This window comes from Dermacentor variabilis, chromosome 4 (genome assembly GCF_050947875.1).
Source record: "Dermacentor variabilis isolate Ectoservices chromosome 4, ASM5094787v1, whole genome shotgun sequence".
Classification (NCBI taxonomy): Eukaryota; Metazoa; Arthropoda; class Arachnida; order Ixodida; family Ixodidae; genus Dermacentor; species Dermacentor variabilis.
Window position 1 is genome coordinate 124547954 of NC_134571.1, and position 20510 is coordinate 124568463.

Sequence of the window (20510 nt, forward strand, 5' to 3'; positions counted from 1 at the left end):
ACTACTGCAGGTGACCGAAAGCCAAGGAACATGCAGCGTTGTCTGAAAGTGTCTAGGAGTTCCTTTGAGGGAGTAAAAGACTGGCTCTCTTATAACAGAACTTTCGTGACGCCATTCATGAAATGCAAAGTGAAATAGTGCCCGAAACACGCGAACGTTCTAGGATGTGCTTTCGGGCTTTGATTTTCCGGAAAGCTGGCTTTCTGTGTGAGTTCTTCTGATAGCGCACCCAGTCAAACGCCTTTCAAAAAAACCGAAGGGTGCTAATTCGATCTTGGCATAAATGCTCTGTTATTTATTTATTTATTTTGTTTGTTTGTTTGTTTGTTTGTTTGTTTGTTTGTTTGTTTGTTTGTTTGTTTGTTTGTTTGTTTGTTTGTAGCAGTCGCGCATATTCCACCGCTAGGCGTTGACCCAAGGAGACATGGTAATGTCTTCCGGGTGCTGACGCTCATGACTCCTGTAAGGCGTTCATCTGCTTTCCTTGCGCTTGGCTTGTTTGGCTTCGTCATTTCTCCCGCAACAATTGGTGATCGGCCGAGTATTCTGTTGAAGGTTGGGAGTTATGACCAAGACACACGATCGAGCGCCTTTCCATGGCAGGCTGTTGCTGCTGTGCCGGCTCTCAACAGCCCGCTCCTAACACGGCGACCTCTTCCATTTCGATGCTTCCTCTGACGCCACCGCATTTCTGACCATTGGACTCTAGCTTCCTGCTCACTCCGAAAAGAGTCGCTGTTTCGGGGCACAGCGCATCAGCTGCGAGCGATTCCGCAGCTTCCACATCGCCTGCAGGTACTCTATTGTCATGGTTGTAGAAATTCGCGATCTAGTCGTTGCTTTGCCTCACGAAAACCCCTCACTGCACGCTTAAGACAACGCTTAAGACAACGCTCACATACGCCAGGCTCCCGCCTCTCAACAGGCGCCTCTTCAGTATCTTTTAAGAGCAGACAATCTCCTCCCTATCCAGTTTTCCCATGATCTTCGGCATAGCCAGTACTAATCGCGCCTACCGTTTTGACTATAACGTTATCAGCTACAGGTACACGTAAATATTTCCGCTTCGCAGGGCCGTTGATGACAATTGTCAAGTTGTGCTTCTCCCCACAAGGAATGTTACTGTGGGGAAGCCAGCATTTCGAAAAAAATTTGGGGGGCGTACTTTTTAAGTCGCCGCCTGGGGAAGTAGACGCGTTCCTTGCAGCCTCGATACGCAGCCTATAAGTATTATACACGTCACTGTGCGTCCTTCGAACCAGTGCAGAATGCAATCCGCCTTGCTTTCTCTGAATTAAAAAAAAATACACCTCTACCGTGGTTTTAGCGTTGCCAAGTGGGGCTTGGCCGCTATTGGACTTTCTTGTTTTAAACTTTATTTGAGCACAGTTATCATGGGTGACACCAGAAGTTTGCTGTTTAAAGTGCAGGCCGTAACTTTTCATGTTCGTTGGGGTGCAGGAGGGCACCACATCAATAGGAGATATGCGTAATGCCGTAAGCAGGCTTCCCACACACCTACTTTGAATTAACAAGGATGGGGTACGTGGGTTAGAATTGTAATTCGGGTGTCAAATATCGGAATGCTGACACCATGCCTGCTGCCTTTCAACCCTCTCACCATCCGAGCTTTGAAAACGCGTGCTTCAGGTTTAACAGGGCTATTAGCTGGAACGCGGCCAACTCGTCAGCCCAAGTGAGCTGTGGGAAAGCCTGCTTACGGTATAATGCATATCCCCTATTGGCACTATATACGGCGGTAGAAGGGGCATTGGGGAGGAGCAGGAGAAAATATCAGGGGTTTCGCACCCCCCTCCTCTACCGCTCAGCTCCCCCCCCCCTTTAGAGCCGCCCCTGACAGTATAACTCAGTAGAGCTGTGTTAAGTCATCATCATCATCATCAGCCTGGTTACGCCCACTGCAGGGCAAAGGCCTCTCCCATACTTCTCCAACAACCACGGTCATGTACTAATTGTGGCCATGCCGTCCCTGCAAACTTCTTAATCTCATCCGCCCACCTAATTTTCTGCCGCCCCCTGCTACGCTTCCCTTCCCTTGGGATCCAGTCCGTAACCCTTAATGACCATCGGTTATCTTCCCTCCTCATTACATGTCCTGCCCATGCCCATTTCTTTTTCTTGATTTCAACTAAGATGTCATTAACTCGCGTTTCTTCCCTCACCCAATCTGCTCTTTTCTTATCCCTTAACGTTACACCTATCATTCTTCTTTCCATAGCTCGTTGTGTCGTGCTCAATTTGAGTAGAACCCTTTTCGTAAGCCTCCAGGTTTCTGCCCCGTAGGTGAGTACTGGTTAAGTACACAGACACAAAACGCAAGGGGACATGACGCGGCCCGACGTCAGAGTGGCAGAGCAGGTCCCGATTCATTGAGTAATTAATTAGTAAACAGTTGTGCGGGGTTGCTTGTATCATATGTTTTTAAATAAAGAGAGGAAAATTACTTTTTACGTCAACTTCGCAGTTTTTTTTTTGTGTGTGTGTGTGCGTGGTCCGGTCATTGACACGGCGGCGCTGAAGTGAACGATACAGAGAACGCACCATTCACACATTAGCCATCTCCCTATCTTTGCGATGCGCGAAGCTGACGATATTGTTCGTCACGTTGTCTAACCCTCGCCCATCAAACAATCCTTCGACGAGGGGCGCCGTTTCGAGCAATGTTTGGAAGAACACATACAGAATCACCGCGTTCACTTCATTCTTCTCTTCTTCGTTAATTTATCTTTTTATATATGCAGTGGCAAAGCCGTCTCTAGCGCTCAATGGGATGATCCAATGTTATGTGTACTTTGACTTGATCGAGCATTCGTTTGTTGCACTTCTCACTCATCCCCAGTCAGAATTAAAGACCCACTTCGAATTCAACGCAAACTTGAACTTTACCTATACCCTCAAACACGCGCACATCAAACAGGGAAAGACTGTGCAACTTGCGCTAAGACGAGCAACTCGAAAGCTGACGCCTTTGTCATTTGGTCGCTCCTCTTCCGGGCCTTATGTCCCGTCCTTAATGCGACGTGCAAATACCACCAAGAACGAAATATGCGACGCGAAGAGGCGAAGGAGGTGAGATCGCCAGAACCGTGCTTTATACTAGAAGAAGACTGCGTGCATAAATTTACTAAACTATAACGCAAAAATAAGTTTTTTTTTATTTTAGGTTTTTCAACCTCGCAGTTAGAAGACTGGTTCGGTCGGGACAGCAACTCCCATTTGTTGCCTCTCTCTCACTCCTCCCCCGTCTTAACTTTCCTCCACCTTCTTCGAGAAATTCCGAGACCCTAATTTTATTAAGAGCTCGGCGGCGCGGGCAAAAAGGGATACTGACAAAACCGGGGTGAAGTGGGTGGCCGGAAGAGGGGCGATATATGGACGGAGGAAAGGGCGACGGCAAAGGGTGCCGCGCCGGCTCGAGAAACGCGTGGACTCTCTCCTTTGCCCTAATTGAAAATACAAACGTTGTGTGTGTGTGTGTGTGTGTGTGTGTGTGTGTGTGTGTGTGTGTGTGTGTGTGTGTGTGTGTGTGTGTGTGTGTGTGTGTGTGTTTGTGTGTGTGTGTGTGTGTGCGGCGCCGCGTCGTCGTCGCCGTCGTATTCGCCTTCGCCGTTGGCGCTGCTGCTGCTTGTTCCTCGTCGTCTGCTTCGTCTTCTGCTTTTGCGTCGTCGTCTCCGCATCGTGCTCTTTCTTGACAGAGCAGCGGTTCGTTCGAGGAGAACGAGCGGATGCGAGCGGCCTCCGAGGTCGCTTCAGTCGCACGCGCTCTCGTCCGGGCCGTGCCAAAGAAACGGGTGCGCCCGGAATTCAGACCCATTTTTCAGGGCTTACGTTCTTTCTAAGTTACTTTCTTCACCCCCCCCCCTCTCGCTGTGCCTCCAGCTCAGGGTCGTTCTGAAAACTTCGCTGGACGCTGTCACCAGGATGCCGCCGGGCAGAAGACACTGTGTGGTTGGCGCCACCAACGACGCGTTGTCGTTGCTGGCGCTGAACATTAGAGCTATTGGGGCGAGAAACAAACAAAAAAAGCGATGAAATATAAATAAATCGGAGGCATCGCCCGTGTCCACGGAGATGCGAACTTCAGCTTAGCTTTTTCGTGCCCTGCTTGGTGGATTCGCTAATCATCGGACCCCAATATTGCTTATGTGAGAGTAAAACGAGGGCGCGTGTGCTAGAGAGAGAGGGGGGTTATGGAAGGGGAGGGCTAGAATGATTGTCGATGAATTAGAATGCTAGCCGTTTGCGAACACAATGCAAACACACATTGTGCGTAACACAATGGAACTTTGTGGAAGTAAAATGTACGTCAGGACAAATGCGCAGCAGAAACTACAACGTTATGCATGCGCTGGAAGCGCCGAAAAAAAAATGCATATTGCTGTCGGAGTCCTTAAGACGGTCTGACAGCAATTAGAATTTCAGAATTGCTGCCTTAAGGCAAGTCGCAGAACAAATGTGCTTGAAACTTTGCGCTCCCCTCTATAGGCCATCTATATGCTTCGCCGTATGCTTACCTGTATCTGCTGTGACTAGCTCTAAACTCTACTGCACGTGGTAAAGGGCAGTTCTGGCAGAGCCGGGCCCGCTTGCAGCTAGCAACACACCTCCTCCTCTTCCTCTATGCTTAGAATCAAGAGACAATTTTATCATAGCGTTCATGGCCGCTTAAGTGGACGCACGAAAAACGGCCACAGCCCAACTGCCCACATGTCCTCGAGGAATACTTTAGTGGAGCGTTCCGCATCACCAACGCTAAATGTCAGGGCTTCATCTGGTGCATGAAGACCTATAGGCATTTCCGCGGCAGTTGCGTCATCGTTTGTTTGATCTAACACCATCAAAACAGAGAGTTAATATCAACAATAATGAAAATAAGCCGTTATGCTTTCTTCTGAGAACAACGAGAAACTAAGTGAAAGGTGATTTTACAAATGTATTTATTGCTGCCGTGACGGAGAGCAAGCAACAAGAGCGAATACGAATCGAAGGCCATGTAGCGTTAGAAAAATACGTGCACTGGCCATCTTTTCTCACAATAGCTGAACGATGTTGCGTACTCCACGGTAGCGTATCGTACTGCTGCCGAGTTGTAGCGACGACTGCCTATCGAAGCTCAACGGACGTTACTATTGGGTAGCGTGGCGTTGTTGGTGGGCTGCAGGCATCCGGTAGACCATGGCAACCAGGCAAGGAAGAGACGATTTCAAGTGCGAAACTTGCACAGTTTATTCAAAGGTTGGTGAAAGATGATAAGAAGAGAATGAAGTGTTGAAAAGTACATTTCTGAGCCCCTTAAATAGGCTCTCTACACTCGTGGGAGAGATCTTGCTCCCGTCGACGTCATGTGACAGGCACAGAGTCTGGTTTGTGAATGGGCGTCCCGCCTCCGTAGATACCAAGCCTTCAGCAAGGAAAGAGCGTAAGCCGCAGGTCCGGGTTTGTAGACGCTTATCCTTCTCTTTTGCGCTTTGCTGGTTCGCGGAAGTTCTCCTGCAGAGCTTGACAGTTCGAGGAAAGGGTCCCTCAAAGTCGCACACACACAAAAGGGCCTGTAAACACTGCGGGGCGTCCGCCAGACCGGCATACACTCGAGACAACCATGGCGAATCAGGAAGTCACACTTCGTTTCGATGAGGCATAGTGGTCGAGAATTCATATTGCACTGGGTGCTAGATGTCGACCGTAACAACGACTGCAGTGCCACATTCAGCAAATTTAGTATGAAGCTCTATGGCCAAGACATGGTCTCCGACGTCGCGCGAGCCGGTTCGCGCTGGCGTGTGCCATGAGGCCTCGTGTGCCATGAGGCCATGGCCATGATGACGGAAGCAAGTGCGAAACCAACCCGTAAACGCGAAGGCTGCCTGCCCCCACTCCGCATCCGCGAGTTAACAGACGCTTTTGCTCGCCCTTCACAATAGTCTTCGATTGCAAGATCTTATTACAGTGAGTGACGCTTTCGTTTCGTGGATTAACCATAAAATGGGCGTTCGGCGCACGTCACAGTCGGCCCATGCATTACGCGGGAAATATTGTTGCGTAGTAGTAACCTCCACAGCGCGTTATTGGGTAATGTGTGTTGTGTTGAGAAAGAGCAAGGACTAAATACTCGCTATGAACAATGCCGGAAATCATTTTTGGAACTGTTGTAGAAACACAAACGTGTTCGTGAACCGATTGCATGAACTCAATGCTCAACCAGCTGGTTTTAGTGCGATAGCAATTATGCAGACGATCGAGGCGTGTTGCCGCTGCTCACGCTGTCGGACTGTCCCGCTATCGACGTCGCATGCGCGGAGGGTGAGAGGGTCGCCGGAGACGCGGAGTGGGTCTAGCTGCGAAAAATCAACGAAGCGAAGTGGACGCGCAGTCAGTGCTCCCCTCAATCGACTAGGTGACAGAGGCTGGGCATGAATCACGCAAGCGTCCCTCTTTCCGAACGTTCGCTTTACTATCTACGTCGTCGAGTATTGGCGATGTTCAATTGGCGCTCCCACCTTGCCGAGCAGGTGACCGCTGACGATGGGGCGAGATCGCGTGAGCGCATCTCGCCCTTCCGAACGTTCACTTGGGCTCTCTTGATTCGCCGGCGCGCTGTGCTTTTTCGTGGGCTCTCGTCTGCTCGGCGAGGTGGGAGCGCCAATCGAACAGCGCCTATACTCGATGACGCAGGAGGCAAAGCGAACGTTCGGAAAGCGAGACGCTTCAGGACAGCGTCCTTCCTTCTGCTGCTGGCACCAGCGTTGTGTGCACGCGCATTATAAATGCACCAGCGTTCCTGCTTAGCTGCCGTGTGTATGTACCGTTCTGAGCCGCACGGGCAGTGAACGCCAAGCTAACGTCGCCTTTCACTGGGCGCTTACCAACGCCGACAGTTTCCCGGTGGTCTCATATGCTCCCATCTCATGCACCAGTCGAGGAGCAACGCCTGTAACGCCACTGGCGGTACTCCTCGTCATGCAAGCGTTGTCAGTCGCCTGGTAGCTGGCATCACTGTAATATAATTGACACGCCTAAATGTTAAAAAAGGGTGTACATTTGTACGCCTTTTGGAAGTTGCAGCGCTGCTGTACCCGATGGGTTGTATTAACAGTAGTAGAACAAGCAATGTAGCTGGGGGGAGCCAATATTTCGACAAGGGGACTTAAGTCCCCTTGTCTATATGTCCAGGCAGCAGCTGCAGCAACCGCGAAGCCGGCCTTCCGACCAAGGCCGGTCTGGAGGCAAGTATAAAATTATTTCACTCGCATCACCCTCTATGGTCCATCTCTTTCTTCACCAACTCCTGTTGTTAGTTTTTTTTTTTTTTATTTCGCAGTTCGCAGTATCGCCGCCAGCTCAACGACGAGAAATGGCGCCATTCTGAGGAGCAGCGCATTTCACTAAGATCTCTCGTTTTTGTTTATCGCTTTGGGTGTAGCCGTTGGCTCCGAAAGCGCCGTCTAAAAAGAGTTGTGTCCTCCCATCTGAGGAAGCAGAAAAATAAAAAAGCCGGAATAAATAAGGAGTATAGAGTCTGCGTGGCTCGCACCCGTCATTCTTCATGCGGCTCAAGGAGAAGTGTTCGCATGCAAGTGTACAGAATGCGCCGCCCGCCTCGCAGCGCGGTCGCGAGCTGTCCAAACAAACAAAAAAAGAAAGGACCATGCACTCAGGGCGCGCGGGCATGTCCAGACAGGATCGAGAACTGGTGGGGCGCATATACATTTACTCCTTCATGGAGCAGCCTTTTCTTTCTGGATTCATTTTTTTCTCTTCTTTCTTTTTACTTTGGCGTATCTGCATGCTTTCTTTCAGTGACGCGGTTGTCTTCTCGGCTAGTTATATATATATATATATATATATATATATATATATATATATATATATATATATATATATACATACATACATACATACATACATACATACATACATACATACATACATACATACATACATACATACATACATACATACAAATGACGCACCGCATTAGCTTACGTTGACAAGTATAGAGTTACACACCGCCACCGCGTCCGTTAAGAATCGAAGAACTTATCCTTGCTGGTTACCAGGCATGTTATTCCTACTATACCACGCACTATCTCAACCTTCGTTGGCACTATTTCAGTCCCGAGCGCATTTTCCCGTAGTGATCTCGGAGGCCTCCCATTGATGGCGTCACCGGTTCGGCGCGCGTCGCGCGCGCTTGAGTAGAGCACAGTCTACAGGCAGTATAGAGAGTGCGGCATTGTGCGATAACTTTTTATTTTTTTTTATGCGAAAGCGTCGAATGCTCCATTTAGCGAGAAAGCCGGCGTCTGTCGTCTTCTGTAGCAGCGAAACGGCACCCTAAATTCGCATTTTCATTGGCTACGACGCCACGTCACGAACGCGCCTCGACGGAGTTCTCGTTGGCTGCGACGCCACGTGGCGAGCTCGCCTCTACCGTGCAGAGCGGGCGGAAAGGGACACCGGCCGCGCTAACGCACCAGATGCTACGTGAGGCGGCGAGAGGGCATCGACGCGACGCCACGTCACCCTTGTTCTCGCTCACGGAGGTCGGCGCGCGGTCCGTATCACTCTCTCTCTCTCTCTCTCACCCCCACTGGGCTTAGCTGATGCGCGCGCCTGCCGGCCTTGGTAGCCGCTGCTGCTGCATCGGTCTGTCGTCGCGCAGGACGTCGGTGGCACGCGGCGTTGGCACCGCAGGCTGCTGCCGCTGCTGCTTGTTTGCTCGGGCAGCACGTACCGCTATGGTTCATTACTTGCAGTGCAAAACTCGAAGGACAGATCAGCGGCGTTCAATTGGACATTGATGCTTTCGCATTCACAACTCGTAAGACGGGCTTAGGTGTCCTGGAATTTTTTTTTTTTTACGTAAGGTTGCACTTCGACATCAAAATTTTCGCTGCCGGTCATTGTATCTGTTGGTCTGATGACACTACATTAGCGCTGCAAAGCAGCGGGATGCGCTGAAATCTGTAGCGGACTATGTTCTTGATCCGTTGTAGGCTCGCCCTTCTTTCTCAAACAGACTTTTCTTTCTATTTTTCTTTCAATGCGATGACATTTATTTTTATACCCCTACCCGTTTTTCTGAATATGATTGACCTTGAAGCTGCGCCCAGTCAGCCCAATACTACGCCCCTTCCCACTATATATATATATATATATATATATTACAGTCCATATTAAATGCGATTGTTTCTCTGTGTACCCCCACTACATTGGTGAGCAGGGTTAGCTATCTAACCTCGAAGCTGTACAAAGGCAACATAAGAGATTCACAAACTGGTTAGCGGATAGCAACAATGGTAGTATCGTAAATATGACATTCCTTCATTCGGGGTATCAAATGAACCTGAGATTTTGTACCTAGAGATATGCTGCAAGTACTGCATGTCTAATTGATGACGTATTCGCTAGAGGTACATAAATTAACATTGGGAACGCATGTATTGTACTTAATTATACGCCGTCACCGGAAGTTTAATTGATCACGTATTCGAAATATATTAAACAATTTAAATTCGGAATGTGTTCATCCTACTTAAGCATACATTGTCAACGGTGGTTTAATTGATCACATATTCAAAAAAGGTTACACTAAATTTGAAATTGGGAAGTTTGGTATAGTCCTTAGTCGTACACTGTCGACAGCTGTTTAATTGATCACGTATTCCCAAGCGACACACAAAATTGGAAATTGGGAAGGTGTGTATTGTACTTAATTGTGCACCATCAATGAATGTTTAATTGATCACGTATTCATAATAGGTATAAACAGTGAAAAATTTGGAAAGTATACGCACCGTATTTATTCACACGCTGCCACCGGAAGTTTAATTGATCATCTATAATCAAGTTGCATGCAAAATTTGGAACATTCTGAAGAATACACGGTCCCCCACTTAGCTGTCACGAGCACTGGATAATCTGCGGAACAACAAAATCGCCCTAAATGCCATAAATCTGGTCACGATAAGTCTATGCAAATTTGGAAATAGTGTCATGATTCACCGTAACACTGAAATGCTATCGTAGTAGATATAGTCGTCAGACATGACTCCCGCAATGTATATTTCTTTCTATCCTTTTTCTTTTTTTTGCAGGGCCAAAAATCTGGTTTTCAAAATCTATTTCGTTTAGAAGGCAAATTTTTCGCACGCAAATGGGAGCGTGTTGTTTTCTCGAATCCGCTTCTGGTCCTTATATGCCACATCTTACGGGCTAGCGTGTTTTGCCTCTTGGAGACGTCGTCTGCTTTCTGAAGTGTCATGGCTTTGTACTTCAAAGTTGATGAGAATGATATTTTCTACGCTGTTGCAGCGCAGGCAGAACGACAGGCAACACACAGTTCTTATGTATCGTGTGTCGTCTAAGCGCTGTTCGTTGCCAAAGTGTGCCTTATTGTGTGTAGAAGTAGAAGTGTGTAGAAGCTCATATAGCTACCCTCATTGATGATTACGATGCCTTTTTATCGCGCATTTATTTATTTATTTATTTATTTATTTATTTATTTATTTATTTATTTATTTATTTTATTTGCTTTCTTTTTAGCCTCAAGCAAAACACAGCCTCGCAAGACAGACGCGCGCGCGTCCTCACCAGCTGTCCCAAATACTCGCCTACAGCGCGACAGCTCAAGGTTAACACAGGCCACGCAATTAACAAAAGTGCAACGAAGACGCGGAAAAAGAGGCCAGCGCATATAGCGAGCGCAAGATATCACGTGTAGAGGCACCACCACGACGACCACGACGACGCTGGGGGAGAAAAAGAGGCGGAGGCGATCGTTACGGTCGTCTCGGCCATTCTTCGTTTTGTAGCCGGCCGGGCGTACATTATACTACAGCGTCTGCAGCAGCGGCGAGCATCCTGCGTCTGCTCGACGCCAGACGCGATGCGGCTCACTGCATTGTTCGCGCAGAGACCGCGCCATTGCGGCAGTATTCGGCCGAAATTCGGGCCGTGGACGCTATAGCGATTGTACGGCAGCAGCAGCAGCAGCAGCGACGGGGGCATCTTTAAGGCGAGATGGTCCTCTCAGTGTCGTTCTAATGTAACTCGCAGAATCCACGATAACCGCGGAAGCCGTGTACGTGAACACGGGTTCGGTCGTATTTACGCGTCCGACAGTAAAATGCCGTGTTTCTTTTTTGTTTCCTTTCTTTTACTAATAACTTTAGAAGAGAGATTTTGTGATTACTGCTGCTTTGGATGCATTCAACGTCAGACTTTGGGCTTGGTATGTTGAACATCTTAATTTTGGACACTCTTTCAGTCGTTCCCTACAAGTACACAGGATCCCTGATAATCGTTTAAAGCGTTTCGTAGGAATTCTCATAGTTAGGCTGCGACACCGGTTTGGCCGCATGTACACGTACCAAGGGGCCACTTGAGTTTTTATTATATTTCTTTTCAACAACCTTAAAGAGAGAGAGCAAGGGGAACCAGACGAGCGCCCGGTTTGCTACCCTACACTGGGGGTAAAGGAAATGGGAAAAGACTCACTAACAACCTTAAAAGAAGATATTGCACTTACACTGCTGATTTGATTGTATTAATTCAACCTCAGCATTTGGACTTGCTTCTAAACTTAGATACTTTTGGAGCAGTAGCATTTCAAAACGCCAGCGGTGTAAGTGTTTGCAATTTCTCAAAGCTACTGCGCAAATACTTAATTTCAACTTTTGTATCCGGGAACAGGGAGATTTATTTGCAACAGGAAGGAATTTGTGTAATTTCATGCCTGGCGCCGATCTTGATCGATTTGTATATGTATCGCGATGTGATAGATCCTCGGATGAATGTTTTCGACCATCCTATGCAATGAAAGTTGCGTTTCTTTATGTTGGCAATTCTTTCAATCATCACCCGTGACAATTAAGTGTCAAATACTCTAGAGAATTTACAAGATTGTTTAAAGCCTCTACTACTCACGCACAAAATCCTCAGTATTAAAGATATAGGTTCTTGGACATAGAACTAACTTTTTCTAATTATCAATATCTGTTGGATATAGAAACCGAAGGTTGGTAAGACGGTATTGCTAATTGCCTCTTCAAGCCTCTCCAAGCTTCTCCAAGCTATTGAACAGAAGCAAAACCTACATCTGCCTTACGTATACACTAAATAAATCATTTACACTCGTAAGGTATGTGAGGAGGCCTTCCGTGTTCAGATTGAAAGACTGCAGTTCGCAGGGTACCTTGGCCACATGTTAGTCTATATCTCAGGAAGAATCCTGCGAATTCTTGTGAAATCCTGTGGAATTACTTACTTGACCAGCCATACACAGTACATGCAGCAAATACTTTCTCAGTAACAAAATGTATTAACCAAGGTGTACCACTTGGATCAGTTCTGGGGCCCTTTGCTTTTCCTTCTATATATTAATGATCTTCCGGATTCTCTTAACTCCACCAACTACGTTCATTGCATTTTATACGCAGATGACACAACCATATCTTTATCTGACAAATCTGTTGCTACTCTTACTTCTAAGTTAAATATTGCATTAAGTAACATTATAAAATGGTGTCGCAACAATCACTTAGTTCTTAATCCTCTTCAATGTTTCCAATGTTTCCTGTGATCTAAATAAACGTACGCGTTCTCTCGCAATGCCTGATCTGACGTACGGCCACGCAAACTAGAAGGGCAACGTGAAACGTACCGCTATTGCTGCGAGCGCACCAGCCAACGAAAGTCTTCTTATGCCGAAACGACGGATAGGGTACAATATTCTACGCGGCTTACGCGTGAAGTTGCATTCGAGGTGCAGATTCCGCAATTCAGTGCGTCTCTCGAAAGTTCAGGCTTCATGCTTACGCCGCCATGAATTTAAACTATGGGCTTTTTTTTTTGGCAGTTGACTTTGAGCTGTCTTTCAAAACTACCATCTTTGTATGGTTCGTGCAGCCTTGTACTTGAGGACTCCGCCATCGATGAAAATCTTGCTAGACCAACCGTAGGTAGCTTTGCACTTACGTTTCTAGCACCACTTCCAGCAGTCGTGGCTATGGCCGGTGATTTCACGGACTTCGCACCGCACCGCTGTTGCGCGGTCTTTCTCTCCACTACTATATCGGTACAAGGCGACGAGGCTGCGAACATTAGGCCTGCTAGACGCGTCTGAAGAAACCTTTGGGCTTTAATAAGGCCACTGATGTGTCTTTTCATTTTCTTCGTGGTTTCTGCTACAATCAGTATGTAAACACCCGTAGTATGCGCTTCGCTTATTTTGCATATCTTGTGTACTCTCATGAATACGTATTCAATTCGTATTAATTTCTTTATTACGGTATTTCAGTGCGCTGCGGCGCGCTGTCACTGAAAGGTCAGTCATGATCTTACTAAAGGCACCGTGGATTTTATTCCTGGCCCCCCCTCCTGTCAAGATGAAACTGACTCGATTTCATTTGATCCGATGTAGTACGATTCGATTTGATTGCTCGCTGCTGCTGACCGATCCCTCGCTCATAACATTTTGTTGTTTTTTTCCCACGCAGGAAAAAGCAGGACGAGGTGCAGCTACTCGAGTCGGCCATCGGCCAGCGCAGCGCCGAGCAGCGCAAGCTTGGCGCCGAGCTGGAGGCCACCTGCCAGATCTGCCTCAAGACCAAGTTCGCCGACGGCATCGGGCACATCTGCAACTACTGCAACATCCGCTGTTGCGCCCGCTGCGGGGGCAAGGTCACGCTGCGCTCCTCCAAGGTCATCTGGGTCTGCATCCTCTGCCGCAAGAAGCAGGAGCTGCTCATCAAGACCGGGCAGTGGATACACGGGGGATCGCAGCTCGTGCCGCCTTCCGCGGGCGGTACAACCGCCAGGGGTCGCCTGGAGCGCGCCCACTCCGCCGAAAAGGTGCGTCCTTTCGTGTAGTGCCGCTTGGGCGTGTCTCGGAAACGTTGCGTGCCACTCGTGTTCTTCTGGTTCGTAAGGGCGTCACGGAATCGCCAGTAGCTGGTTCCTTAGCAAGAGGATAGCGGTTATTACATACATACATACATACATACATACATACATACATACATACATACATACATACATACATACACACACACACACACACACACACACACACACACACACACACACACACACACACACACACACACACACACACACACACACACACACACACACATACATACATACATACATACATACATACATACATACATACATACATACATACATACATACATACATACATACATACATACATACATACATACATACATACATACATACATACATACTGCAGCTCCAAATTGGGCTCATCGCACCGATTTTTGCTTTAGGTTACAAACCAATAAAACTATCGCCGAGAAGAAGGACAAAGCTTTGCTAGCAAGTGCTGCCGGATATCCTGTTCTAGAAAAACGCATGTCTTTTACAAGCTCTAGAGGAAGGAAACGGTACATTAAATAAAGTTAGTGAGAGAAGAGGAAAATAAAGCGACACCGTAAAAAAAAAACAAAATATGGAATAAGAACACGCTAAAAAAACAGTGCGTCCAACCAGAAAGAAACAAGCGGTCAATAATTCGTGGCATCAAACACGGATTCATTTGCCGCAACAAAATGTTACATAGCGGCGCAACAAATTCTATCATTCAGATTTCTCAAGGGAAACGATGTTTCAGACTTAAACATGTATGCGCAGCTGTTGAAAGGAGATGTGCAACTCATGATGCTTTCTTGTAGACCTGGGTCTGCCTTGCTTGATTTGTGCAGGCGCATAGTTGTGCTTGCGGATTCCAGAAGAGAGAGAGAAGTGGTTTTCTATTAAGGTAAAAGTTGGCACTGTCCCGTAAGAGCAAATCTGCTGGGACGGTCCTTCGACCATCACCCTCCCCAAAGAACGGGCACTGTTGGGACGCCACTGCACTTGTAACGTCTGTGAAGTTATACCATTAACAGATGTTCTAAATTAAAGATAAAAGCTGCTCGCGCAAATAGTAAACCGCAGTGACTAGAAAAGGCCCGTGTCCAGTGCATTGGGGGCACGTTGAAGATCCCCTAGTGGTCAAAATTAAGCCTACTACGGCGTGCCTCATAATCAAATCGTGGTTTTGGCACGTAAAACCCCAGAATGCAATTCAGTGACTAGCCTGATGTGACATATGCTCCTTACCATATGCCACGGCCGTGCTCTTCCGCCGCAATATTTCCACGAAAAAGAAGAGAAGACAGTCCTTCAGAGTTGTTTCAATGGTGCGACAGCCATGCGCGAGAACACCCCCTCCCCCCGTTTTCTTTTTCTTCAAGCGCATCGCCGACGTAAATTGTATCCAAAAACGATCTTAAGACAGAGCTTCAGCTCGGGGGCTCCTATCTGAATACACGAGAATGAAGAAATAATTTCTGTCGGCAGCCACTGCACCGAATTTGATGAGGTTTGTGACATTTAGAAGAAAAAGCAAAAATTTTGTGACTATAGGAAGCGAATTTTTTATTTAAGCCTGCGACCTTTTTTACAAAGCTTTTTCAAGAATGCAAAATATGATAAAACGAAACTATCAAGTTTAGAACTCTGTAGCTCCGCAATGAAAAATGATATGTGAATTCTGAGAACTGCATTTGATAATACATATAAAGTGGACAAAATTGATGCATTATGCATCCCTGCGAAATATATTACTAGTTTGAGAATGGGACTTTTCCAAAGCATTTCAACAAATCCATGTAAGCTGTAAATTATATCAAATCTGTCCGCTTTAAATACTCTAAAAGACGCAGTTTACAGAAGTGCGACATCTATTTTTGGTGCAGGGCTACGTATCTGTTGTAAACTTCATGGTTCTATTGTTTCAACTTACCAATTTTCGGCAATATATATCAAGCTCCAAATCAGAATTCTGCTTCTAAAACTCACTAGAATTAAACTTTCTCTTTCAAATCCTACAAATTTGACTAAAATCAGTCCAGGAGTGACCTCAGAAAAGCATTTCAGCGTTTTACTTGTGTTCGAATAGGCGTCATCGGCGTTGCGCCCGAGCTTTGTGCATTGATTAAAGGGACACTAAAGGAAAATATTAGGCTGGTTAGATTGATAGAATATTCGTCGGTGACTCTGTCGTCGCCTTCTGTGCGCCAGTAAATGGGTTTGTTGCGTAGAAAATTGCCACCTAAGTTAAACCTCTATTGGTTCTCAATTTGAATAGCCCAAACCAAAGACGGACGAGTCGACGTCATCCTCGTGTGATTCCCCCCCCCCTTTTTTTTTCTTTGCCTCTCTCTGTGAATCACCCACTGTTGACGTCACCAGTCTAAAATAGTTGGCAACACTCCGATTTTCCACTTTCGTCATTTTCTCGCTTACAAAAGCTGTGGTGTCGCTACGAATGACACATTCGCTATTAGTGGAGTCTATGTCTTTCAGTATAGCACGACATAAAATTGCGTTTTAGCGTCCCTTTAACGTACCCTGAATCCTGCATACTATATGTGCAACCTATAGCTTTCATAAACACACCCTTCTCTCTCTTCTTTCTTTCTTTCTTTCTTTCTTCATTTTTCGTCAGCGAGTGTACGTTATCCGTGTCGTCTTCTCCGCAGGACAACTACACCGGTCACCCGACACCTATGCCCATGGGTCTCGTGCGGGGAGGAAGTCTACAGCGGTTAGGAAACCTCGGAGGGCGGGAGCTGCGACGGCAGTATTCTTCACAGGTAAGTCTGTACGTGTGAAGTGCGAGAGTGAATGGTTCACGTAAGGAAGAAGTCGGCATTCGGTTCTTCAAAAAGCAGCATGGACAAGACAGTACACAAGAAAATGCCACCCCAAACAATACACCGAACAAAAAAAACTTAATGAGGAAAATCGCAAGACGAAAGTGGAAGAAAGGAGCTTAAGAACGAGCTCCCATTTTGTTACACTTTTTTTTTTTTTGCCACCGCTGCCAACTACAGCAGTTCGTTGGTCAGGCTCATGAAGCATCGGAGCTAAATAGCGCATACAGCACATACATAGCACATAAAGTATACCCCAAGCAGAGTAGTGTTATCAAAGTAGCGTAGGCTAGAGCGGATTGTTTTCACCGCTTTGAATATTTAACTTTGTACTCTAGTTGCTGCCGCTTGATAGCATTTCGGACCATTACAAATATGCGAATTATGTGGACCCATTTGTAGTATTCTTACCGACGGAAAGTCTTACATTTTTTGGCTGCAAGTCGATGGAATGTTTATACTATATGGAATTTTGGCGTATGACCTCAAGCTCTTTTGTCGACAGTTATCCAGAGACTTTCTGCAAAGATGTTCGGAAGTGTGTCGACCACAATTAGGCAAAAAAAAAAGAGAAGAAAGCGGACTGGTTGAAGACGTTTGTCTCTAGGCAGTCCGTATAATTTGTCTGGTCAAGATACTCATATAAAGCTAAAACAATCATGTACTAGACAACCTTTCGACTGTACAAATTCATTTTTTTTATAAAATGGAGCACTGATCGCTGCCCTCTACTCACGTATACGGGCGGCAAGGATGGCCGCTGTAGCGCTGCTTGCGGCATCTTGTGGCGCTTTGATCAATCACAAAGCCCTAAATACCTTTCTTCAGATATATATATATATATATATATATATATATATATATATATATATATATATATCAGCTCACTGCAGCAATGGCTTCGCGCGTTCTGGTTCAGCTCATACACCACACGATGGCGTCACAGGCGCTGCAGCTTACGTAGCTACGTTTCTGGTACTTCGGTATTCCGTGAATTATATATACTTAGGCGGATATACAGACTCTGTAACAGGCCGTAATCAAGTCCGGCGTAAGATTTACTCGGTTCACGTATTGTTCTTGTTGTAGGTTTTGTTTCTTTCTCTTTAACGCGAAGAGCATTACTAGCCTTGCCACACCAGCACCTTTCCGGCTAACCAAAAATATGAGCCGAACCCGAGCATAGCGCAGTATAAAAATGTGGGCCGTTCCCGTGGGTGCGTGCAACGAGGTGTGCGTCGCTCTACAATGAAGCTTTTCAACGCCAGCTTAATAATAATAATAGTTGGGGTTTTACGTGCCAAAACCACTTCCTGATTATGAGGCATGCGGTAGTGGAGGACTCCGGAAATTTTGACCACCTGGGGTTCTTTAACGTGCACCTAAATCTAAGCACACGGGTGTTTTCGCATTTAGCCCCCATCGAAATGCGGCCGCCGTGGCCGGGATTCGATCCCGCGACCTCGTGCTCAGCAGCCCAACACCATAGCCACTGAGCAACCACGGCGGGTAACGCCAGCTTGGGTGAATGGGTATGCGCGGACTTCGCGGCGGCACCGTTATATGCCGCAGAGTGTTTCGATCGAGGGAAGCGCAAGAGAGGCGCCCGGCTATAGTATACATGCCTCATATATGGCGCGTTTCGGTAATATTTTTTATATCATAAATGAGTGTTCCTGCATCTTTTAAAACCCCTTTTACTAATTGCCTTTCTTATTATCTCCTTTTTCTTTCATTTTTTTTCTGCTTATTTCCATTTCACCCTTATATTCTGGAGTAGCGTGTCAGGCATTTCGTTAATCTAACCTCTCCAGCTCTCGGTGATGTCTGTCTGTCCGTCTTGTCTGTCCGTAACAACACACGCTGGGGGCCCTGTGTCGCAGGAGCCGTGTCTTGGCGACCGGCGCATGTCAGGCTGTGACCCACACCTGCGCTCGTCGCGGGAACCCTCGCCCGAGCGCCGGTGGCCACCCCGGCTACAGCCGCAGCCGGGTCAGCCCTTCGCACCGCACCACATGCAGCAGCAACAGGGGCCTTCCATGCAGGTAAGCAAGCGCTCCTCTATAGGACTATCTGTCACCGAGGCATATTCGTTACACGATTTCAGAGGTATCATAGGTCTACAGGAGGTATATTCGGTACACGATTTCATAGGTCTATCATAGGTCCACAGGAGGTCTATTCGGTATACGATTTCAGGGGTCTATCATAGGTCTACAGGAGGTCTATTCGGTACGCGATTTCAGATGTCTATCATAGGTCTACAGGAGGTCTATTCAGTACACGATTTCAGATGTATATGCTAGGTCTACAGGACGTCTATTCGGTACACGATTTCAGATGTCTATCATAGGTCTACAGGAGGTCCATTCGGTACACAACGTCACACCTAAAAGCGGGCATCCAGCGTGCTGCGGCTCCGTGCTCCTCGCAGACGCGGTGCGCTTGATGCCCGCCGGTAGGTGACGTAAGCAGAACGTCGCCTCGAGCGGTGCAACTTTGCGCACGCTGCAACCACGCAGTTTCGGTTCCGCGCGCTGTGATAGCCGAATTTCGTCATGCGACAGTTCCGCCGGCAAACACAATTTTCCAGATGCAAAAGTTGAAATGGCTTGTGCGGAGAGTTTGCCTCTATTTTCCAATTACGATTAGCCCACTGAAACCGAAATTTCAGAAGTTTCAGAATTTTGGTTAATTAGCGACTAACTACGAAGTCTAACCCGTCACACTGTCCGTGGCACCACTAACGGTACGTGTCAGAAGGAACCGTCGTTTTATTTAAAAAACGGCTAATCTTAATCGTTACTTAAAGTCTTCTTATCTATTTCCCTTCTCAGGAGTTCGCTTAGTAATCGCTAGGGTTCGCTCAACCTTTTTTGTTCACGGGAGACCACTAGAACTATCGTATATACAGCACAGCGTGAGGGTAAACCGTTCACCGGTGCGAAATAAGTCGCCGTAACTCCCTTTGTTCTTAGAACGACGGTGCAAGGACCAGCGGTGATATATAAGCGCACGCAAAACCGGTCGCTACACGTCTGCTTTATCGTGCCTCGAGTGCAGCCGCAGTGTGATACGCAGATCTTTGCCGCATAGCCTCGCGCGGCGGCTACGCCCAGTGGGTTACTCATCGGGAGTCCTCTTCGATTGGCTCTCGCAGGGGGGCCTCTCCCAGCAGCAGCAGGTGCTGCCTTCCCTGCAGAGCGCGCAGGTCGGCGGCGGCCACCACCACATGCACGGCGTCCCGGTGGCGGCGGCGGGCCTTCAGCCTCAGCAGCAGCCGCAGGCCCAGCAGCAGCAGCAGCGGCGCAAGGTGGACTCCGTGGTGCGCAACGACTCGCTGAGCTCGGACCAGTCTGAGTGCGTGCGGCCGCCTCCGCCCAAGCCGCACCGGCACAAGCGCGGACGCAAGATGCGCCAGCGCTCGCTCAGCTCCTCGGACGACGAGGCCCGCTCCACGCCGGACTGCTCCAGCTGCGAGGAGAGCGAGAGCGTCAGCGAAAAAGGTCCACAACGCTATTATATATACATGCGCAACGCAACGCGTGCCCACGCTGTCTTTTCCCGTCCTGTGGAATATGCCGCGTCGCACCACATCGTGCGCTTGGCCGTTCCGCGACCGAGCCAGTACCGTAGCGCGGTCGAGCAGACGCGTGTGAAGGATCGTATTTCTTTGCCCGGATGCGTCTCTACGACGCTTTATTTTACAACGATAGCCGTTCCATGCTCTCTAATGACTCGGGAACATTCAGAGTCTGCCGA

General features: G+C 47.6%; 1 protein-coding gene across 2 annotated transcripts in view; it reads left to right on the forward strand.

The window, feature by feature from the left end:
* Rim (Rab3 interacting molecule) overlaps positions 1-20510 on the forward strand; it is a 158395-nt gene that overhangs the window by 76594 nt on the left and 61291 nt on the right. For both annotated transcript variants that reach the window (XM_075690207.1, XM_075690206.1), the window contains exons 2-5: positions 13521-13875; positions 16575-16688; positions 18632-18793; positions 19909-20254. In XM_075690207.1, the coding sequence (XP_075546322.1) occupies positions 13521-13875; positions 16575-16688; positions 18632-18793; positions 19909-20254 (977 nt within the window). The remainder of the gene's footprint in view (positions 1-13520; positions 13876-16574; positions 16689-18631; positions 18794-19908; positions 20255-20510) is intronic.